Source organism: Aquila chrysaetos, chromosome 3 (assembly GCF_900496995.4).
Source record: "Aquila chrysaetos chrysaetos chromosome 3, bAquChr1.4, whole genome shotgun sequence".
NCBI lineage: Eukaryota > Metazoa > Chordata > Aves > Accipitriformes > Accipitridae > Aquila > Aquila chrysaetos.
The window spans coordinates 51,253,854-51,278,625 of NC_044006.1; the positions used below are offsets into that span (position 1 = coordinate 51,253,854).

At 43.2% G+C, this 24,772-nt stretch overlaps 1 protein-coding gene across 7 annotated transcripts in view; it reads right to left on the bottom strand.

Annotated features, from left to right (window-relative positions):
• The window catches only part of DYNC1I1 (dynein cytoplasmic 1 intermediate chain 1), a 200,565-nt gene that overhangs the window by 17,335 nt on the left and 158,458 nt on the right, over positions 1 to 24,772 (bottom strand). For all 7 annotated transcript variants that reach the window (XM_030009788.1, XM_030009794.1, XM_030009791.1 and 4 more), the window contains 3 exons: positions 24,143 to 24,287; positions 8,648 to 8,788; positions 2,156 to 2,281 (listed from right to left, as the gene is read on the bottom strand). In XM_030009788.1, the coding sequence (XP_029865648.1) occupies positions 2,156 to 2,281; positions 8,648 to 8,788; positions 24,143 to 24,287 (412 nt within the window). The remainder of the gene's footprint in view (positions 1 to 2,155; positions 2,282 to 8,647; positions 8,789 to 24,142; positions 24,288 to 24,772) is intronic.

Here is a 24,772-nt window from a genome sequence, read left to right on the forward strand (position 1 = left end):
AAACCCATACAAAAAGGACAGTCAAAAGAGGACCCCAGCTGAGCCATGGAACTGGCCAGTGTTTGCACACTGAAGTAAAGAGAGAGCCTTAAAGGCTGCCGTATTTCTGCCAGACACTTCCAAAAGTGCACGTGCATGCTGTGAATTCCCTGTGTGTCATGCCTGAGGACAGCTAAGCACGGAACAACTCATCAGAGAGCTCTTTATGGACTGGCACAGAGGGCTAATGACTGAAGAAGCTGTTATTCACTGTACAAACCCTTGGTTCCAGGCTCTCGAGCTGCAAAGTCTTTCTGCATCTCACTTAAGGCTTTATAGTGAGAAGAGTTGTGCTGGAGAATATATGAGCACCCTTCTTTTTTAAACCAGAAAAAGCCACTAACAACACAGCAGTCCTAGTAGTATCTAAAGCTGTTGCAGTCCAGACCACCTCTCCTAAATTTGGTACAGGAATTACTGCAGAGACTGATACTGCCAAAATGAACCAGGCAACAAATTAATGAGCTCCTTCGTTCATTACGGAAGAGGAGGAGGGGTGGCAATGGCCCATGACCTGTCAGCAGCCATGTGGATGGACATCCATCTGTTTGCATAAGTGTGTATGGAGCTGAGCTGGAGATGCTGGGGTTCTGCACAGGCAGGGCATGCAACATCCGTGAAGCAGAATACTTTATGTAACACTGATCTGGACTCACACAAATAAATACTGTTGAATGACAGTATTTTTCTTTTTCAAGTAATAGAAGCCTGTCTTTCTTTTTGATCTGAGTGTATCACTGTGACTCATTTTGCAGGTTGAAGTCTGATTATAAAGAGGAAAGGCCAAAAACTCAAATATTACTTCTTCTGCATAGAACACTACATCTATTTTCTCCTGGGTGAGCTTGCAGGGATAAACAATCCTGTGAATGATTTGGTGTATGATATGCAAAAAGAGACATTTCTACAGCCCGTCTAGACTCCCAGACAAGATCAGACTGCGCTGTCATCAAAGACATTGCCATAGCCTATCGTTTCACTTGGAAGACAGAAAAACCACCTTTTCGGAAGAGTCATGCAAAAATGAAAACCAAATAAAAACAGCCTGACCTGTCAGTGTCATAGTGGAAATCTGAGCGCAGTAACCTTAGACAATTTTAGAAATTATGCTAACAATATGGCAAGAAGTTTCAGCAAACATTTGTGAGGAAAGGCAACTCCTGCACAAGTGAACGCAATCCAAAAACATGAGTCATGCACAAGCAATTTTGCTATGGGCCATAAAATCACTTTATGAGAGTTACAGATAATTCTGTATGTATTCTATAATGTTTCCCTACTGTGTAGAGATGGATATCTCAGTATCCTATCACAGATAATGATGGAAAACAAATTCTCTACATAAAAGCTGATTGCTCAGAGATTCACCCTTAACTGTTCCAAGGGATTGTAATGCTGACAGAACACTTTACACCGTATTCACCAACAAAGAGGTAGATTCCATCAGTGCCAAACACACTGCATTTTAGATGGTTTTCATAAGATGTAGCAGGGTGAATTGAGAGCAGCCTTAGACACAAAATACACATTCTACTATTTCTCAGCACCTACATACTCTTTATCAGACATACATCTACAGTCCTCCACAATGACACCTCTCATTTCCTCCTGTTTGTACTTTTGCACATATTCAGACATATTCAGCATTATTCAGTATTAAAAGAACAGATGTATTCTGTACATGTCATGCTGAGAAAAATCTACAGCATTAAGCCAGTCATGAAATAAGAGATACTGGAGTATAAAAGGTTAACCCTTCAGGACCAACTTCAGAACAACACAGCTTCTTTCTGAACCTCTATTTTCCTCTTCATGTTCCTTTGTAACTTTTTCCAACTGTACCCATAGGCCCATTAAAAAAAAGTTTTAAAAACACTGAAAACTTTCAAAAAAGTCTTCTCTCATGAGCCTTTAACTAGTTAACTCTTTTGCAAGGTAGCTTTACAACAAACACACTGTTGGCAACCCAAAATCAACAGGGACTCCACTGAAAGAAAAGTGGCTTATTCTTTGGAGGTGTCTTACTTACGTGTTATGATACATGATCTTTTATCAAACTTGGATGTGGCATTCTCCAGGAGCCAAGCTTTAAAAAAATAAAAACCAATAATAATACCTCTCCAACATCATAGATCCATATGCGGCCTTCTGAATCACCAACTGCTACCTCCTTCCCAGCCTGGGCCCAGCGGACACGGTTGAGGGCAGAAGCTCCTTCTATGGTGACACTGGCTGTGGGAACCTGTCGAAACAATAGGAACAGAAAGGACAATAAAATCACACTGCCTGTGAACCCGGGGGTCAGTTTTGAACATGTCCTGCTTAGCTGGGTGAGTCACAAGTCCCTTGGCATTGCTGGAAATAACATACAACCCTCGTCAAGGGGGGGAAGAAAAAGGGTTCATTGTTTCTTCGATCACATGTGCTAAAAAGAGGAAAGAGTAAGAGATTGCTTGGAATGAGCAGGGAAGACTTTTCCACAGTAAAGGACAGTAAATGAAACAGTTTTTTCCCCTTAACCTCGGAGACATGTGAAACCACATCTGCTTCTTTCTCAAAAGTCACTGACTTATGACCAAGAACCAACTGAGGGTAGGACTTGGCTTCAGTCCTGCCCTGGCTTCTGGCCTCTGACTCAGGTCCAGATAACCTGACGGTTGGCAGACACATCCCCGTATTCATGCTGACACATCCTTTAAATCCATACTCACCTCTGCGGCTAGATGCAGAGGTCGAAACTTAGGTACTACATCAGAAAAGTCCTGAGCTAATCACTTCAGAGCAAGGACATGGCAGAAGTGAGAACAGCTGAACTGACATTTAGGAACTCCTACAATATGTTCCCACAATTCTCTTTTACGTTCCCAGGAGACGACTTCTGCTTTAAATACACCTGGATGCTGTCTAATTTCCAATCCTCCTCCCCGCCCCAAGTCAACCAACTTAACAGGTGATCCACAAGAATACATAAAGATTCTGGTTAATGTGTGGGACGAATAAAGCAATGAACATGATCTTAGGAGAAGTATTTGCAATCTACGCTGGAATGAGGGCATCAAAAGATGCTGCAGGAGGAAGGAACTGTGTGGGTGTTTGTCCCAGATAGGTAGATCACTCAGTTGATTTAGGTCACCTCATAAGACAAATGACAGTAACCTACAAGTCTGCTAATGCTCCACTCAGCTGCCTTTAGGAGGAGAACCTGCCTGAGCAAGGAGCCTGGCGCTTGGCGTGATGGTCTTCCAAACAAGGCTTTTTAGCTTTAATGCTTTTTAGGTCAGGGCAAACAGGTAGGATAGCTGCAAAAGCAGCTCCTCCACCAGATACATCTGTGAGAACAGGTCTTGGTCACATGGTAAGATAGTGACAAGGGGGTGTCCTGGGATCTACAAATTGACATGAAATTGGAGAGCAGCCCAGGCAAGAAGAGGTAGTTGGACAGGAACCAGAGCCCAGGCTATCTCTGGAGGAGTGACAGGTACTCCTTCTGTCCTCCTTGTTGGCACAATGCAGCAGAAGCAGGAAGAAAGCAGCTTGAAGGTGGTATTAAAGCCTGGTCTGAACACTGACAAACTGACAAGATTAACAAAAACATATTTTGCTGACTTCCATCTTGGTTCTCTGGCTGTAGCTTTATATTGTAGTTGTGAGATAGGTCCAAAGATCCAGGAGAATAATTTTAAAACAAACATTGTATAGCTCCCATGCCAATCTCCTTCTCCTCAGCTCTAACGCCTTCATTGTGTCACACAAGATGAGTGACGGTAGGAAGCTGAACCTTTGCAGACTTCCCGAGACTCTCGTTATGACCACAGCACATGCACGGCCATGCCAGCAGCAGGACAAGGACTGGGAAGCAGGGCTGCTCGCCCTGCCCCTCTCCCCCTGGAGACTCCCCACTCTTCCTCCTCTTCCTCACCGACCCAGACACAAGGCTGCAAAACCAAAGTGGCAGCTCGAGCACAACGAGCCTGCCAAGCTAAAGCGTCACCTCAGCAAACGTGGTAGTGTCCTGAGGCCCATATGTGAAATGCAAGAGGATTTTGTTTGCAGAATGATGTAGAAATAATGCTGGATAGCAATCAGAAAGCAGACACCATCCTCCGCCCTCCCCCCAACCCCCAAGAAGTCATTCAAATGCAAATAAGCTACTGGACTCATCTCCCCATTGTGCAAGGCCTAGGTCCTGTCCAAGGCAGTATTACCCAAAAAGCTGGCACGCTCCAACTCCTCGTCCCAACTGTTACTGCTTAATGGGTGAGAGTCAGTGGCCTAAATCTGACATGGGGTCATTGATCCGTGATAAAATCACAGTAGAAAACAAGCAAGTTTTAGTCCTGTGATCACTGATTTATAAAAAAAAAAAGCTATTTTAATTCCAGCCAAAATTAATTTCAAAACATTTGGAAATGGGTTTCTTCAAACAACAACTAAATGCCACATTTTAGAGGACTAATTCACTAACCAGCTATGTTTCTCAGAAAACTGTAGATCAAAGATATTTGTTTCATATACAAATATACGCAGCGTATATTTAAGGCACTGAATTTTCACAAAATCTTTCAGAAGGCTGAAATACATAACTCTAGAGCCTTTTTTTTTTGTTAATACAGCATTCTTTCAGTGTTCCACATAAAAATAAGCAGCATGCACGCCACAGACACAAGACATAGCCCGTGCTTTTTTTCAAAACCCGATGGTTTTGTAAAATCCTGTTACTATTCCACAAAGCTATCTAACAAAATAAAAAAGCAATAATGAAACAGTCTTTAAAAATCTAAATAAAAAGCCTTTTCTCCAGTGATACGGAGAGAAATATAGTCAAACCATAGTATCTTAAAATAGATTTGTCTCTCTCAGTATGATAGGTTAAATTACATATGCCTATTTTAGATTTCAAAGATAGAGTTTATTTTATAATGGTAGCATTATGTTTTTAAAATCACATTTGAAATACTTCATAAATTCTCTGAAGTTGGTGCTTGTCAGATTTTTAACAATTTTGAAATGAGATTTTAACAGGTAACAGATTAAGAAAGATAGAGTCAGAAAAACCTACATGGTAAGAATATACCTTTTATTTTTTTAGTGTTACTGCTTACGTAGTGTCAAAACCTGCTTGCAAATACATCATCTGTTTCTAGAAATAGACACCATCTTCACACTTTCAAAGCTAAGGTATGGCATGCAAAAAAACCCCAACAAACATTTGAATGGGATGTAACACAGCAGAAATAAGCAATTTTGTAAGTCAGTTTAGTATCAGTTCATAGATAAATAAGATACACCAGTAACCTAGAGACCTTCTCCAATCTTGATCAAAAAAGAAATGTTACAGACACGAGTAAGAAATTGGCATGTGGTATGCTGAAACTATCTGCAAACCTCACTATATTGATCCATAAAAATTATATTCAGTTTGCAAAAGAGTGAAGAAGTGAGTAAGGATTTTTTGCTTAAGGTTTTTTTAATATTCTTTTATCAAATATAAAATAAAACATGATGACTTTCGCTGCTATTACAAGAACAATTTCTGGTATCCACAGATCAACATGAAGCACGCAAACACCCTTGTTACTTTACACTGAGATTTTGAGAACAATTAGCTTGATTAAATATGTGGTACAGTCAAATGATTTTAGTTACTGTGATCAGAAAGCATCTAGCTCTCAGGAGAAATGTTTTTAATAAATATGAGGAGTAACACTAGTAGAAACTGTGTTACAGTTCAAAAATTTGAAGGTAGCATATTGTAACTAAAACCAGGTATTTTCTTAATTGGCTTATAATAATACCTAAATAATAATGTGGCTTATTTCCCAAATTAAACAAAACCAGGTCTCATTAACAACAATAATACCTATTTCCTACACAGAGATTTTTATCAATAGCTAGCAGTTAAACACATTAATATACCTGTCATTTTCTACTGTCTTCACAAATACTTTGACATCACATATCTGACATCTAAAAGTAATAATGATCTAAAAAATAGGTGTTTCAAGATTTCTTATTACAAAGGCAAAAGTGCCGACAAGGACTTTTTCTTAGCAAACAGCGGTGCAGACTTAAATGGCATAATCAATCACAGAAATCTTGAAAATTATAAACTAATTATGACCTACCAGATAGTGGGTAAAAGCAAACAACAATCACTTTCAGTTACGATGTTTAAAAGAACTGCTTACAGTTCTCTCCTTCAGTGCTACTTTTGCTGCTTCTCCCGCATAACAAAACCTCACAACTATTCAGAATCCGCCAGTTTATCATTTATAGAGATTTTTTAAATTTGTTTCATCAGTGCTCAGTAAGGAAACCAAATGGTATTTCTGCCTCCAGAGACCCAAATTCGATTCTCATAAAAATACAAAGCTCAGATACCACGGAAATAATTCCAGTCTGATCCTTACATGAGAGCTGATTTTGACCTCTCAGAATGGAAATCATTTGTGAAATCAGGGGTGGCCTTGCGTGCAGAAGAAAAGCAGGATCGAGCTTGAAATTATTTTTTTTCCTGATGTTCCTATGTATTTATATGTAAACACACTGAAAATATATCAGCAGTTTTCTACGTACAGCCTTATTATTGATGGGAATGGGATCAAGCAGTCCATACTAATTTTTTGGAAATAAATTATGGTCTCATTGAGATAAATGGCAAAACATCAGTTGATTTCAAGCAGAGCAGGATTTCAGCCCTGGTATTTGGGGGGAAAGGGTTATTTTTTTTTTTCTTCTTCTTAAAATGCTGGGTTTTATGCTCTGTGTTTAAGCCTGCATTAATGAGAACACCTGAAGGATATGTCCCTCCCTTCCCAAAATAAATTCTGAAGAGACTCCTCCTGTATATCCTCCAGCTGTATGTGCTCTAATTAAAAAGGCTGCGCTGCTTCCTGCTCAGAGCACTTCAAAAGGCCTCACTGCTCCCCTTGACAATGCAGCGCCCGGTGCTGGTTCCTCTTACCTGTCCATGCTTATTTATGGCAAGCACTACTCACTGGAAGCCATAAACTGCGCCCGTATTTTACTCTGTCTGAAATGTACAGCATGTTTACGTGAAAGGTGTATTAATGATCAAACTAATCTTGAGGAAAAAAAAATTATAAAAAATAGGGTGTATGGGGGGGCAAAATGCTGCTGCTTGCTCTTCAGTCTTCTCTTTTTTGGAAATAAAAAGAAACTGTCAGTTAATATGTGGCTTTTTTTTTTTTTTTTTTACAGTCTGTTTGTTCTTAATTTTACATAATATTGAGTAAAAATATGCAAGACTTCAGTTGTGGAAAAATATTTTGATTCTGATTGCTGGCCATCTAAGACTGACCTCAAGCGACATAACAGGTTTTCTCAAAACCATTTTTGGGGGAAACTCAAATCCAGAAAAAATAGTATCCATACAAGTCTGCAGCATTTTTAAAAATCTGAAATAATAGGAGGAAAAAGTGGTGTTTGGCACGTTTAGAAAATGACTTTTTAAAAAAAATACAGTATTTACCATTCCCAAATTTTGCAAAAAGCTCTCTGACTAATCCTTTCTTGTCAGCAAAATTCAAAGGTGCGATGTTTCCTCCCCAGTGGTCCCCGCAATTTAGTTAACAGCGACGGAAAGAAAACTTATTTTTTATTTGCATTTGTGCCTTTGAGTGTTGCAGCAAATTTTAAAGAGGAAAAAGGTGAGGGTATAAAATCACAAATAACACGTGGGAGAGAGGCCCCGCGCTTAAAAAATTCAAGCAGAGCAGCTAGCGACTCAGAAGGGCGGGAGGCAAGGGAAGACGCAGGGGCACACTGGCTTTCTGACACGCTGCAGCCACTGGTACGGGGCTTGCGAGTTATCATCTCCAGAGGATTTGTCGCAGAGGATGAATACGAAGCGAAACGAGGTCTCCCACCCAGAGACGAAGCACCTCCTGAGCGCGGGCGGCCGGCGAGGGGCTGCCCGGCGCCTCGGCCCCCGGCGCCTCGGCCCCCGCCGCAGGCGGGAGGGCTGGCAGGCCTGTGGCCGTCGCGGCCGGGCTGCCGAGGTGTGACCACCCGAGTGCGGGGAGGCATCGAAAACGGGGCGTTTGAAGCGCCTGGCTGAAGCGCGGTGTGCCAGAAGCGGGGCGGGGGGGGGGGCCAAAACAGAAAACTACAGAACGGGCGCGGTTTAAAAGTGCACCTTAAAATAAAAAGAGAGGGGAAGGAGGCTCCTTCCCGAGTCGGCACCACGGCTATTTATTTGAGTTGGCTTTCTGCCGGGGGTGCCGGAGCCGGCCCTCCCCACCCCTGACAGGTACCCGGGAGCAGCAGCAGCCGCGCCGCGGGGGAAGGAGGGAGGCGGGAGGGAAGGCGGGCGGGGGAGGGGGGCGGTCAGGCGCCCCCGGCAGCGGGACCTGCCCTCCCCTCCCCGCCGCGCCCCGGGGCGCGGGCGGCGGCCGACGCCGGGCTCTCCGCGCCCTGAGGGAGCCCGGCGCCCCCGCAGACCTCCGGCGGGGGGGGGGGGCGAGGGGGTGCTCGGCAGCGCCGCGCCGCCGGCCCTCACAGGGTTAAGGTCTCGCCCGGCGCCCCGCCGCCCGCCCGCCCTCGCCTTCCCGCCACCGGCCGCCGCCGGGCCGCCGCGCCGCCTCACCTCGGTGTCGTTATTCAGGTTCCACAGATCCAGGCGCCCCATCCCGTCCACGCAGGCGAAGAGCGCGGGATGCACTGGCGACCACATGACATCGTAGACATAGTCGGCATTGTCTTCAAAGGAGTAGAGCGGCTTGTTGTGCTGTAAAGCAGAGAGAAGCATGAAGACTTCGTGGCGCTAGTGCTGCCTGGGGCTGTCTGGCGAGTCTAATTAAAAACTTTGCACATTTACAAAGTGTCATAAAACTTCCCCAGATGAAAGGTCCTCGCGAAGGGTGGGACTGCGCTTTAATGGGGCAACAACTGTCCGGTGGGATAAATGAGATGCCCGGCGTGAGGGGTGTGGGACGCGCGGGTGACGGGGCGGGGGGAGCGCCCGCGGCCTCTCCCGCTCCCGGCCGGCACCCCGGCGGCGGCGCGGGGGGGCAGGGGGGTGCGGGAGGGGGAGGCCGAGGCCGGCCGGCCGGCACCGCCGTGCCCGCCCGAGCCAACCGCGCTTGCGGTCGCACCCGATAAGGATCGTGAGACCGGCGGGGAGCCGCGCGGCCCTCCGCGCACCGCGGGCGGCGCCTGCCACCTAGCGGCGGGCGGGGCGACCCAGCGCCCGCACAGGCCCGGCCCCGCGTGCCGCCCGAGGGCCCGGCTTCCCGCCGCCGGCCCGCGCCCTGCGGCCGCCCCGCCGGGGCGCCCCGCCGACGGCCGTGCCCGCCTCGGCCCGGAGCGAAGGCTGTCCTCTCCAGCAGGCGGGAAGTCTTAGGGAAGTTAGGAAGTACGCCACCGGGAATCGAGTGTAATTGTCCGTCATGAATTATTCATCCCATCTGGCTTGTCTAATTTTTGCATAATGGCTTCGCTAATCCCCGATCAATTAATGGAAAATGAAATTTGAATGATAATGAAAACTCCAGAGATGAAAGAAATCAAGTGTTCTCATGGCTTGTGACAGAAACCTAAACAATGGGACTTCTCCGAGGGTCTCCCTGCCGCCCTCCCTCCGCCGCCAGCTGCCTGCGGCGGCCCTGCCGCCTCCCTGGCGCGCCCGGCACCGCGCCGGCCTCTCGCGGAGGCTTCCGCGAGAAATTAAGCACCGCACGGGCTGCCTCCCCAAATGGATAGGCTCTGTCTCGGCCAGGTCCCTCTGGAACGCACCCCCGTTCGCTTTACGAAGGAAACTACCGGGAACGCCTTCATGCGTTGCGTAGCCGTGCGTTATTTTTCCGAAAAGTTGAGCGACTGATATTGCGATCATTGTATCGCTTTTCTGTCGCATGTTGTTCATGTAGAGCGATAAAGCAGTCGGTTTAATCTCTGTTTACTGCTGGGTCCTCGCCAGCTTTGTTTTCGGTGCTCCTGCGCTACACGACACCCTTCGTTTGGGCCGCAAGCGCTGCGGCTCGGCACGTGGACGGGTGTGCGCGCGCACGCGTCTCTCTATACCGCTCTGTTGGTGAGTGTTCACGTGACGCCTTGTTACGGCAGTCCCGTATTGTAAATAATTCAGGTATATTTCTACTCATCACGGGTATTACGAAAGACTATAAAAAGCATCCAGAGATTTAATTACACGACTTTGTCCTTTGAAAAAATAGCGAAGATACAAAGGGATCAGGTTCTGTAGGCCAGTTTTTCCTATACTTGAATTAATGAAAGGCACTTTGAATGACTACAGGATCGGGTCCCAAATTCTTATAACTGGCCTAACTTTTTTTTGTGCATTTCCTAAGAATAGCAAGCATTTTGTTTTGTGTGACAATAAAATGAAATTAGAGCTTGAGCTTATAACCTCAAATTTATACAACATTTTTATTTCTTTCCCAAAGCTGGAGTTTTGCAAAAGAAAAGGAAAAAAAATACAAGAATATTTTCTTACCTAAACAAGGTCGTGTTCTCCAATCACATATGTATCTGCTTAGTATATTATCAGTACCAGTGGAGTTACTTACATGTGTGAATGGAATTACTTATGTGCCTGTGCTAAAGCATTTGCAGGTTGAGGGGCAAATGAAGACTAAGCTTTTGAAGAGGCAGAGGTATTTCATAGGAAATTTCAAAGTGAATCCTTACAGCTGTGATCTGGGAAATAATATTTAGGGCGGGCCATACAGATCTACAATGTCTACCTGCTGTATTGTGTATTTTCACTGAAAACACCTGATTTTGGTTCGAATACATCAACTGTGTAAATGTTGGAAAAATGGGCATTGAACACAATAGTATACCAAAGGGAAAGAAATCTGGTCAACTGCTAGGTGGCTGGTGTTTTTCTTATGCATGGGAAATGTGCTGCATATATAGCATTTTAACATTTAATGTCATGGCAGAAGTAACAAAATTCCACAGAAGAGGACTATTAAGATATCAACCAATCCAGGGCAGATTTCAATCAGCATTTCCTTCTTGTCAACATATCAAAATTTGTTTTGATCTTATTTTGGGTGTGACACCTTTTTAATGCTCTTTTTAGTTCTGCCAGTTTGTTTTCCAATTCATGCCTAAAGACCAAGGCATTAAAAGGAAGGGTCAGGAGATGTGGTTCTAGTCTGTATCTTGCTGTTCACATGCTGTATAGTCTCTGGCAAATAGCTTTAGCTGATGTGCCTCAGATTCCCTGTTAGCAAAATAAAAACACTTTTGGAGTGCTGGTGTTTGAGGTGAAAAGCATAAGCAGATATGCAGTGTGTATTGCCTTTACCATAACAGTGGAAATAATTCCGTTGGATAGGAAGTCAGAGGGAAGATCTGGACAACAGGAATAATATGGCTTTTGAGAAAGATCTCAGACATGCAAGGAATGAGACACGAATGAATGGAGATGAACAGGGAGTGGAGCGCCGTAAGGAAATGAGAAATTGCAGCCATGTGAGCAGCCCAACCAAAAGGCAAGGTCAACTGCAGTGTGGTTGGGAAAACAGGGAGAAATCATATGGTACCACCAGGCAGTGGCAGTGGAGCTGAGCTACAGAGCTACAGCTTTCATAGTGCCCCCAGCATCCCTGCCCTCCCAGCTTGACTAGCATCGGGGGGGGGGGGGGGGGGGGAGGGGGGGGGGAGTATTTCCCATACTATGTCTTGGTTTGCACTTTTTAACTAGAGAAGAAGGTAACAACTGCATCAGGTCAGGCTGGAGGTCCCTCTTGCCTAGCATCCTGTCTTCAATGGTAAGAGTGAGTGGCCTTTCTTAAAAGCTGACATTTCATCCTGGTCTGATTTTGCCTACTGAGAGCAGTTATGTTGATTTCATTGTGAAGACTCGATTTGTAAGGTTAAGTGTATATATAAATGTTAGCAGGACTTCCTTACTGTAAGCCTTTTAACTAAGGGCCCAGGCCTGCAGATTCTTCTAATGTAAGGATTTATGAGTAAGGACTGACACCAACCACTTTTAGAAAATGTTGAAATGTGGAACCATGTAAAGGTCACTTTAAAGCAGTTTTAAATTACCAAAACTTCAGACTTACACAATCTATAACTAACATATGGCTATTATTATAAAAAAACTGAAATCTAAACTTGATGAGCTTTCATTCTTAAATATCAACCCACTCTGTTATTCAGTAGAACAGAAGAAATAGTTTAAAGCAGTATCTTCAGACAAACTTGTGCCAAATCTACTTATTACTGAAAAAGAGAGTTTAAGGTGAAAAATGTGGCCCTACCAAACCGATGGTGTTTTGCCATTGATTTCAGTAAGACAGGATTTGAGCATTTAGTGGAAAAAGCGAAAAAGCCAACTCCAAGACACGTGGGTTTGTCTCATTTATTTAAGCATGTCGTCAAAATCTATTGTTCATCCTCAGTGTTTGCATACGGGCATTGTTTAAAAGAACGATGTAGAGTGAACATTTTAAAAACATGGGAGCTGTCTAGGAATTAGCGCTTCTCTATGAAATAAGAAACTCACATAAATAAATACTACTTATTTATATAAAAGAGGTCTTTTTTTCCACATATAAATTTGACCAGTGTATTCCTCTTCTTATTTGCATAGAAGAATTTTCTTTAATCCAGGAGGTGCCACACATAAAGTAGCTAATTATCCATATAAAAGAATGTATACATATCCACAGGTTTTAACTAGCATCTGACTTCTGAAAAGCCACGGAAAAAGCTATTGGCTTTGCCTGTTTCATGAAGGGAGCGTTTTACACGTTGGCACAATTTCTGTGGGTGTCAGCTCCACCTAAAGGTACTTCCCTAGACTGTACCTTCAGCGGTACAGATGTACGGTGACACCACATACTCTGTTGTCTCCCCTTCTTTCTACTCCATTGTCTTCCGTTCTAAAGACAGCAAGCCAAGCCTGTACTTCTGGCTCACACTGTATTAACAACAGCCATGAGTGCTGTGTGGTATTGTAAGTTGATTCAAGCTAATTTGGTTTTTCTAGGTGTGCAGCAAATACGACAGATTCATTAGTCCTTGGCATAGAAACTTTCCAAACAAGCTGATGTGTTTGTTTAGGCTCAAGGCTCAAGATCTGGCTCTCGGGCACTTGGAAAGAGCAGAGTCGGAGCGGTCCTGGGCAGAGTGGCTGCTCTTGTGTCTGGCCCTTGAACAAAGCAGGGAATAGGGGGTTGGAACTAGATGATCTTTAAGGTCCCTTCCAACCCAAACCATTCTATGATTCCATGATTCTGTGCATCTGGCCCCTATGGGACCAAATATTGTATAAATAGCATTTATTTGTTAAAAAAACCAAAAAAACTACGAAAAGGTGTCAAAGGAAGGCCATCTCTTCTGGCATAGATAACACACAGGGAAGAGAAACTGCTGTCTTTATTTAAAGCAAGTGTTATGGTGTCACACTGACCAGAGGGATGCAAAAGAAACTGAGACAGGGCACAGCTTGTGGGACTTCCACTCAGGTTAGGATCTGAGCTCTTTCACTGTTTTATAGACCCTAGCTGCTAGACCCAGTCTTCTCCACCCTGAGAGAGACTTCTTACTACTTTGCTGAATCCAGGCTCATCTTTTCCTTTCTGACCCTGCCAGTTAGCCAGGCCAACCCAAAAGATGCGGATAGTGTAAGCAGAAACAAAAAACCGCTGGGAATTTTGAGGCAAATACTCCTCCAGTCAGCTTTACTTCAGTCTTGACCTTTCCTCCTTTAACCATCTGCTTCCTGGGACACCAGCTGTTAGCTGTTTGGGGTTACTTGTGCATACCTCTTGTGGTGGGGAATAAGTCCTCCGCTGTGTATAAGGCTCTACTACTCTTGTAAGCCTTCATGTTCTCCATTTGTATGAGAGTTAAAGAGGCCCTGTTTTTTATTCAGACTGATTGATCTCCATGGGAATTTTGCCAGTTCTGGACTACCATGTTTCTCCCAAATCTGTTTTCTAATAGTTATGAAAATTTAGGATAATCCAATAGTTCCTACTTTAATACTATACTTATGGGACTTGACTTAGCTCAGGTTATGCTAGCTTTTAAAAGGTACAGCGATCGCAGGAACTGTTACAAGATGCCATAAATCAGAGGCGCTAGTTACAAGTACATCCCTGATGGCTCAGCAAAGCCTGTCTGCATTCTCCCCAAAGGGTATCATTATCCCACAGACCCCGATACTATACAACTCACAACTTGCAGTCTGCTCCACCTTTCCCAGGACTAGCCAGACCTTGAAGGATGGCAATGGGAAAGCAAAAGGAGGATGTTTGTGCACTTCAGCATTAGCCACTCAATGTCACTGGCTAACTGAGGTGCCCTAAATTGAGTTACATGAGTAATAGCTCCTTTACCAGTCTTTAAATTCCTTCTGGCAGTCAGATTCAGTGCTGAATCACAGATGAGCCTCTGGGGCAAAATGGACATTTCACTGGGCTATGACCTGTGTACATGTTGTGCCATCTCACTGTCAGATGATTATTAGGTCACTGAATCAAGTCTAAACTGCATTTTTGGGCAAGGGAACAGGCTTCATTTTTAGATGCAGTAGCAACAGGGGGGAAGAAATGAGTGTGGAAGTGATCCATACAGTCTTCACAGCCCTGTTTTACTTAAATACTGTAGTATTACTACGTTGATTGGTTTTTGGCATCCTAAAAGTTGCAGACAGTCAAGGCAGAAAACTGTTCACTTTCAGAAATGATTGTTCTTGCAAAGATGCTGAAACTGTTGCCTCTCTTAATTGCCAATAATAAAAGAAAGTCTAATATTTTTGCATAAACATGAGGGAATTATTATAGATGGAGGAGGGGAAAAGGGTGAGACCGAAAGGAAAGGGGTTATGAGAGCAGACCAAGTCTGGAGATAACATGATGATTACATTTTTGTGGTTTCCTTCCAAGTCAAAGCGTCATGGGTGAGCATACAAGAAGGAAGCAAAGGAAAAAAGGTTTGATGGTTGGCACAGGCGGTTTTAATGAGAACCAATCTTAATGTCTAATACTGTGGTATGGAGAAAAAAAAAAAAAGAACTTGGGAAGTCAGGTACCACCTGACTTTTAGGAGCATCAGAAAGTCAAAGAGCAGAGCTTTCGGGGTCTGTGGAGGTAGCCTGGAAGCTATACGGACAGATAAACTGCTGATTTGGTTAACCCTCCTTCACTGTTCTAAGTCCTCTGCAGAGGTGCGACACATTCAGGCTGTGCTGCTAGACTTCAGTTGTTCTCTTCTACTCTGCCTTTCCACTTACTCAATGGAAAAAGACCTTTTTATCTTCTGAAGGCAAAAGGCAGAAAGCATGGCATTCCTCTTCACCACTGCATTATTAGCTGAGGAACTATTTTCAGTGAGTTTAATATAAATGTGTATTACTTGATGTCTACTGTAAACTTAAATGAATTAATGATAAGATATTTTCTTGCCGCAGATGAACTTTACAAACATCAGAAGCTATGTAAGGCCTTGAAACTCTACAAAACAGGCTTAAGAAATATTTTATATGAAGAAGCTAATATGCACACTGGGTTACAGTGAGGCACCAGGGAGGTCATTGTTCCCCAGCTCACTTTTCTCCCCAGTTCCTATTGGCCAGGCTGGTGTATGGTTGTTTCTGCGTTTTAGCTCATCCAGTTTCATTCCCAGTGTGGAGACCCTCTTACTCCACACTTGTGAGAGTTGTGCCTACAGGTTTCCACTGCTTGAGGTTTAATACCCTCTGCTCCACTCGCCCACAGCAAGCTGGATGCAGTGTGGCTGGCAACAGTGGAGAGGTCTGTACAGGTATTTGCCATTCGTTCTGTATTTCCTCAGACTGCTGACTTCATCGCTAAATGTTAATCAAGTTTTCCACCTTTTATTTAAAACATGCTTTAAGCAAGCCAGCACTTCTTCCTATGTTACTAACTATGCATTTCAGTCATGAGATTTCTTCAGAAATATTATCATTTTCCTTTGGAATTTCTACCTACTTCTCAAGATGGCTCAATTTCTTCTTTTAAGAAGCTCAAAACACTATAGAAGGTCTTATTGTCCCTACCTGGCAAACTGATTCACAGTTTCTGTAGCTCATACTCCTGACTGTGTATTACTATATTCCTGGATCTTTTCAGAGAAGCACTTGGGTGACTTGCTGAGAAATACGAGTGAGGTATGGTTTTCCTAGGCTGATGGAAGAATCGCCAAATCCTGGTCAGAGGAAACACTGAACACAGAGTGAAACACTCAAGAAGGGTGGATGCGGTCTTCTACCTCCAGTCGTCACTCCCTGTTTATATCCCACATAGGTGGGATCAGGAAGCAGAGCTGGAGAGTGAGTGGGATGCTTTGGCAGAAGCTGGATCGCTGTGCTAGCGCTCTCCCGTCATGCAGGAGAGGCAGTGGCATGCACTTAGGTCCTGAGCCTACTCCTGTTGGAGTCAATGGGACTGGTCTCCCTGCTTTGGGCCTCAAGTTGTTAAAAAGAGGTAGTTCAGCTCAAATTGTGAGGCGAGGAGGGGAGTGGGATAATGTAGCTGCGGTTTCAGGGGTTTGTTTCCCACCCCTGTGATTCTGACAGGAACATTTAGTATGAGGCCCCTGAAAATTCAGTTTCTCTTTTTAATGGAAAATGCTGCTTCATCACAGGGTACCCGGCCTGGCATTGCATGTGGACTTGGCAAATTACCAGGCTTGCAAGCGACTCTGCTGCTGCAGTTCAGCTGCCAGGAAGCGCAGGCAGGAGCATGGGCAACACTGCAGGATGGCTGACACAGCCTGATGTTACAGCACCGTCTGCTGAACAGTCAAGATTAGTATTTGTAGCTGCTGCCACCAGGATGCCCGCAGAGCTTTCATGGGTCAGCAAGCAATGATTTTGAGGCTAATTATTATTGAAGAGAAGTCCATCTTGTAGGATTTTGAATACAGTTCCTTTTTTTTACTGATAACAAAAGTCTCTCACATAGCAGAGAAATGACGGCTGCGTGAAGCAGGTGGGAGAAAATTTCCATTAGGGAAGAAGTCCTGGGTTTTATATATTGATAATTTTCCTGAAATGTTTCACTATTACATGTGAGCCTGATCCTCCAGCATAATTCTGCAACAGAACAGTCAGTGGGAGGTTTGCATTTTGATTTCAGGGGAAAAAGGAATGATGACTTTGTTTTGTACAGATTATATGAGCTCCTGAAATCCAATTCTGCTTTCCATGTGCAAATACAGCTTTCATTGCTACAGCTGAATTTATGTTAGGGTTTTCTGAAACAGAGTTTAGCCCACTGAGTTTTTCAGAACAGCCTCAGTATTTTAGATGACTGTTTTATTTTTATGTGTGTGTGTGCCATTCTTCACAAAATGTTTCACAAAGGAGAAGCATGGTTTGCCTGAGTAAATGAAGGATGTTAGCCAGCTGAAGAATATTTTCCTATCACTTTTCAAATATGGCTATACCGAAAACCAAAATCATGAGAAACATTTCATGTGAAGAACTTGGGGCTGATTTCAAGCCACCTGACTTCACTTTGGTTTTGCTCTTTAAAATTACCTAGAAAATACCATAATCTTCTTTTTTGTACAGCTGGATGAGAGCCAGACCTCTGGCTCCAGAGGTAAAGGGCAAAAACTAAAAAAATCCTGTCTGAACAGGCAACTCCACCCTCTTCCCCAAGTCAGCTTGGCCTTTTGACAGAAAGTGAGCTCTGAAGCAAATTCATTCATTGCCTTGTTTTTGGACAAAACTCAAAATTCTGAACTCGCACCACAGAGAGACCGTTTCCATGAAATCCAGCATGCTATTTTATCACCCTTTGTCTTTCCCTATAATCAGATAAAATTAGCATTTGGACAGTGATTAATCAGATTAATAATTTTAATTGCTTTTATCAAAGAGAAAAGCCTGTGCTGGAAATGGAGTGTTGTCAAAGGAAGGTGATTGCCCTATGAGCAGAATCAAGAAGGAGCTCCGTGTTGTGATGCAGCAGTGAGGGGGACCATTCTAGCCAGGTATCCAAAATAAGAGGAGTGAAATCATCCCCTGAGATAGACATTTGAGCCCCACCAGAGTCAATGGGAAAGAGGAGTAGTAAAGGATTCCACAGAGAGAAGAAAATAGGGAGAACTGTCTGTATTCAGTCCACTTACTCCCAAAATAGACTAGTTTTGGTCTCCCTCTCAGTATATTGTTTCTTTTCCTCTTTTTCGTCTTGATGTTATTTCTTATTAGCCTCCCTAAACTCTCTGGGCCCTTTTGAGATCACCCACCATGGCACTAGAGACAGATGCAGATTGCATCCAGATTCAGCGGGGTGGTAGGTGCAGAAAGCCAGAGGTCCTGACACCCCTATAGTTTGATTTAGCATCTGGTCAGAGCACACCCTGCCTTTCTTCTGCTTGTATCTTAGCTTTTCTGGCTGCAGAATCAAGGTATAGCTGTCTGTGTGTGGCATGGGTAAAGAGGCTGATTGCTTCCTGGTAGTTATTTGGGAGAAGCCAGAATAAGAAGACAGACCCAGGAGCTCAGAAGTGCTGCCGCATCTGCCAGTTTAGATATGACCTGAGGCTGTCCAGATGCAAGAAAGCCATCAAAAGCTACAACAACTGATTATCTGCCAGACTTGTGCTCCTGTATAGTTGGTGGGGGGAAGAAGTAATGGTGGTACCTCCAAAAGATACCTAATGTATGCATTGCAATTACTTCTTTCCAGTGGCTGCCTAAGAAACCAAAGTATGGAAGCCCTAAATAATAGAGGATCCAGGAGGATCCAACTTCATATGCAGTAAGAGTCATCTAAAATGCCTCATGTGCTAATGTGAGAAGACTGAATATGGCCCAAAGGATTTAAGAAAGCTTAGAAAATAACATGAAGAATGAACAGGTTCAAGACTGAAAGTAGTGATACTTTCTAAATTTCACTACGTCCAGCTCTCATCTACACTTAAGTGTATGCGAGATAAGGTACATGAGTAACCTCTGCATTTCACCAGTCCATTTCGCTGTTGGAGACCTGTCTGATCCTGTTTCAAACTGGAGAAGTAGGGCTGGCCCCAAGTGGACAAAACTGGTTTTCATCAGGAAGCGTCAGCACATTAAAATCAAAGCTTTAGTCTGAGAAGATCCTACTTTCAGTGAAACCAGAGTTGTTCATAGGCACAAGATACAGCTCAGAGCAAAATGGCAAGATGATCACAGCACTTCCTCCCCTTAGGGAAGACACCTTTGCAGCGTGGCCTGGTGCCTAAACCACTGGCTTACAGGATACTCTCGTGGAGCTCCTACACTCTTCACAAATAACTGCATATTCACTGGAATAGGAACATCTTCCATAAGGCAGGGGAATGCTTTATACCATTAACCACTAACATCAGTGTCTCTAATCTGTGATCCACTCTAATCACCTGCCATGGGACTTCACTAAATCAAGTCATTCACTCCAGCACTTCCAATTACAGTTAAAACAATTTTCATGAGGGAGAATTCACCAAGTTGTTGTAATAGTTCACTAAGTTTACTGTCCTTTTATCATGACTACGTTTGACTACATTTCTATTTGGATCTTTAACTTCAGGCAATGCTATCTATAACACAAGAGGCTCTCACTCACCCACTTAATGTGATTGAAATTATACCAGAGAAAAATCTGAGCCAGTAGCCAGATACCTTGATACATGGTATTTGTAATGTAAAAAATAGTAAGTTCTTAATCTTAAAAAAAGTGATGACCCAACCCTGTTATTTTAGTAAACTTTAAAAATTGCCCATTTGTGAGTGCATTGTTTTCTTGGTGACTGATCCTCACAATCGTGTAATGCTCTGATTCATTCTGCTACACCATTTTCCATCACAGTAAGTTTGGTCTATCAAGTTGATCCTATCAGATCCTATCAGTCAGGCTTTTGGGGAAGGGGACTGGGGGGATAGAGGTACCTGTCTTTAGCAACACCACCACCACCACCACCTGCTTTGTTGCATTGTTCTAGTGATAGGCTTCAGCTTGACCTCTGAGGAGATGGTGTTCAACCTCTAGATCAAATTAAAACCAGTGGCATTTGAAGTTATATGCTGATAGAAAGGTATGAAAGTGGAAGGTAAAATAATTTACTCCAGGAGTCTGGAGGACTGCGTCATACCAAGATAATCAGCAAAGAGATGGGCATAAGATATTGAAGGTACAGAAATGTACGTGAAGGCACATAGCATAGAAATGTGAATTTTTGCTGTTTAAAATGTGGTTTCTCAAAAATCACAACAGACTGCAGACTGGAACAACACAGGACACCAAAAGAGAAGAGCAGCATGTGAAGAATATACGAAAGAGAAGACAAAGGAGAGGGACTAGGAAGGAGCTACCATTGATGCACACGCTAGTAAGGCAAAACTGAGCATGATCAAAAAAAGTAGGTAATCTGTCACTGAAGGCACACACGTCCTCTGGCTCAAGTAGTCCTTGCTAATGGTTCTGTGGTGGTCCTACTACCAGTCTGCTCACCTCTGTCTCTCCTTCTGATGATGGCACTCACCACCATTACTTAACATTAGGCAAAGAGGGAGATAAGCATAGATGGGGATACAGCAATGCTGTTAGAGCTATTCCAATCTCTTTTCTAGTCAGCTGCCCATCTGAGCATGACCTAGGCATAAATGCAAGAGGAGAAAAACAGTCATTATCACCTCGCCTCAATAAGGATAAGAGATAAAGGAGACAAGCTTAGGATGAAAGAGCTAACAAAATCCAGCTCTCTATCCAGACGTTTATTAACTACCTCAGCAGAAACAAGCCATCTTCTAGGCTTTAGCTGAAACTAGCTTGTTTTGCTACACTTTAACAATTCCAAGCTAGCTCCTGTCCCTTGACACAATATCTAAAAATTCGCACTCCAAACAGCAATTGCTATAATAATAACAATACTTACATTTCATTATTTAACCTCATGCTATTCGTTCATGAGGATTAGTGCTTAATTAATTAACAACACTTAGCATTTCCACTTAGCACTTTGCCTCTTCAAAGCATCATACAGACAATGCCTAATTAAGGGCAATGCTGCGCAGACACTTCACATCAGGACTTCCCTTTGACAGCTCTGCATCCAAGACTTGCTCACATGGTGTAGCATGAATTCAAGTTGAAAGCCCTATTGACTTCATCAGGAACCAGGTAATGCCCTGGCTATCAAGTGACTATCTACCTTTGCAAATTCCTTTTCTTTTCCTGTTACTTCTGCTTGCTTACTATTCACCCAGGGATCTAATTATTGGCTAATGTGATGGGTGATAATGTGAACCTTGTATTAGTGTTATCTACAAAACCTTCATTCTTCCGTTAGTGAAAACCTTATTCTCAGTCACCTGGCTGAACTGCCTTTGGAGAGAAAATGTGTTAACCACAAAAACGGATTATAAAATGTCAAGCCAGAGTTTTTAAGGGAGATGGTGCTTTCAATCCATCAGTCAAATGCCTGCTATGAAAGTGCCTTTCTCGTAAGCACCCCAGGGTGCTACACAACATCAATAGACAATATAAACACAGAGCTTTCATGGTTCACTTTACAATTGGACATTGACTCTGAATCTGTGAAACAGAAAGGAATTGAATTTCATGACCAAAGAGTATAATGTGCACAGGATTAAGTAGACAACACTGGTAGAAGCAGGAAAGCAATATGGCATTGGATGCTGATAGATTAAATTTACAAATAAGAAACCAAAGGAATAAAACAATTCTGAGTAAACTTTCATAAATGCAGCAGTATCACTCAATGCTTCCTATCAATCCACTATTTTTTTCAGAGAATCAAACGTACTGATGGGTTTATTCAAAGCCCACTGATTGAGCAGGCCCTGACTATGGGAACTGAACAAAGAGAGCCCTAAATATCTAATAGCTCCAGCCAAGAAAATTATCCAGGCAGTATGGAAGGAAACTTCTGCCAGAGTCAAATTGGAAGAAAAAGAAAACATTCATCACAGTTCAAGAACTTGTCTAGTGTCTCAGAGGATGTCTTCACAGGGCAGTGGCTGGCAGCCTGGGGCTGCTGCTGCTCAAACCTGCTCCAGAAGAAAGCAAGCCATCCAATACAGCGACACAGCTTCCAGCTCTGGGTGGTGCTGTGGTGTGTCACATGCATGTCACAGCTCACATCAGCTAGGTCAGACAGCTTTCTCAGGAAGCCCCTCTTGCCAGATGAGCCACAGCTTGATAGATATTAGAAATTTAAATGGTTTGATTCTTTGAAAACTGATTGTGTATTGAACAGAACCTGACCTAACCATTTTGGCACTGAATTCTTCCACAAAGATAACCGTGTACTGCTAAATGCAGTGTCTTTGTGGCCAAAATATACTGTGTTAGTGTTACTGCTAACTTCTAAAATTCTAGGAGTTTAAAATAAAAAAAAACAGGCCTTATTATCCCTTAATGTAATTTCATTTAAGCTGCAGATGGATGAGACCCTTATTGCGATATTCAACCTCAAGCTGAGGGTCAGATACTCATCCCAGACTTTTCTGGACATATATGTTTGGAATTCAGTACCTGACTTTCATCTTTCCCCTCAGTCCTCACAAATTCTTTTCCCCTTACTCAGCTTCAACTTCAACCCTTCAATATTCCCTTGCCACCAGTTACCACTGTCCAGGACTCCCTTACCTCAGACACCAAACAGCCTAGCCAGCCCCAACCAGCTAACACCTAAGCTATCCATCACTTGGTTATCCTGCAGCCCTTTCTAATGTTTACCACCTAGGACCCATCCCAGACCCATTCCAGCCTGCCCATGACCACTCCCCTGGACCCCTTCTGCATTGGTTAAGGCTGGATCCACGGATGTATATGGTTACATGTGAATTAGGTAAATCATGCACCTTTCTTATAATGAGTTTCCTAAACTATAACACTCAAGACAAAACCATCAGCTGTGGTCACTGTTGATCAGGAAAAGATACCTGTTAATTAGCATGCACATTGGAGCAGGCCATTAACAAATGCATTGTGAAGCTACTGTGGAAGCTGATTCAAGTGATCATCTAGGTAACCGTGCTTCTGTTTCCAGCACAAGGCTGTCACATAAGGCCTTCTGGTCACTTTTGTATTTACATTTGCTGTGCCTCTGTCGTAGCATCTCCAAGCCCTGATGTCTTGGAGGAACACACACTGAGATACTTCCTGACTGGAGTCAGCTTCCAGTACTGTAACTCTGCCGGGTGCAGCTCAAGATGTGAATCAAATGCAGGTATAAAAACACGGTTAAGACAAAAGCCTGGCATTTGGAAGGCAGTTCTCTACTCTGGTGTATGGCAAAAATAACTGTTTAGATGACTTATACAATTAGGATTTTACCTCTCATTCTCCTGTTTTACACAGCCTGTGCAATGAAACAGGTTGGTCTGTTTAGTCTGTCCCACAGTTTTCACTCATGCTGTCATTACTCTATATCCATACAGTTCTATGGGGTGCTGGGGTTTCAAAGCTTCACAGGACTGTCTATTCATTTCTGCTGTTCATAGTGCTCTCCCTGTAAGAGGTCATGGGGACAAGTCCATAGAGTAGTCAGCAACAGATCCATGGTGGTCATGAATTGTTAAGTTCCAGCATGTATTTCCTCCCTGCTTCCAGCCATCAGTGTCTAATGTCATTGGGACAATTTATACTTTTTGGCTATCACAACCTCATACAGCAATGAATTTCACAAGTGATATTGATTGCATTAAGTCGTACATGTGCTTCCCCTGTTGCTTCATCAGAGGAAAGTGTTCCTGCTGCTGCACCACCATGGTGCATACTCCTAGCCTTGCAAGTTAGCCTGCACAGGGAGTGCTGGATGGATTGTTTGATGACTTGCAGTACAAGATATCCTAATCTCCTTGCCTATGAAATTGCTCAGCACTAGGGTTAATACTGAAGTACGGGCCAGCTGAAGCTACCTTTAAAGGGCATGGTACACTCCGGGGCAAATATGGTTGACACAGTTACACTAGGTATATATTTTACTTACAATTTTATCACTATGCCTGTTCTAAGAACAGCCTTTCAATTAATTGATTCTTAGGACTTGATATAGAAAATATTGAAATATTTCTGACAATGGCATTTTCACAAGTAGCATTACCCATCGCACCCCAGCTCGGATTTCTCACCTTTGTGGTCCACAACTTGACTGTCCAGTCAAATGATGATGTGACAAAGAGATGGGAAAAGTCAATTGGACCCACTGCCATGTGACAATTGATTCCTGTGACGGGTCCTTGGTGGCCTTCAAAAATTTCACCAATGCCAGCTTTACTGCAGGAAGAACAGACATTTGCATTCAGAGAATGATTTAACATCTGGTGATTTAACATCATTTTTCTGTACTCTTAGGTTCCTGTTTCCTTTTAAAGTTCCATTTAATCTGTAAATCTCTCTCCTTTCAGTAAGGCCTTTGCCTGCAGAGGTTTACTTCTGTGGGCACAATTAATGCTTCGGATCCAGCACAGGGAGACTTTCTCTTACTTCTGAAGGCTTGCCTTACTTACCTTTACATACACTGTCTACTACTGTAGCTTGAAATAACATTTACGTATAATTATAAAATAATCCTAAATTATAATTATACTATAGCTTATGCCTCTGAGTAAGCCATTATCACAAGGAATAACATTAAAATAAAAATGCAAATACGTTAATGACTTATCATGAGCAATTCTTTTTCTCTTAAATATCTAAAATAACTTTCCACAGCATCAGTCAGGTCACTAGGAAGCAAATCCTTTTTCACAAAAAGTGAA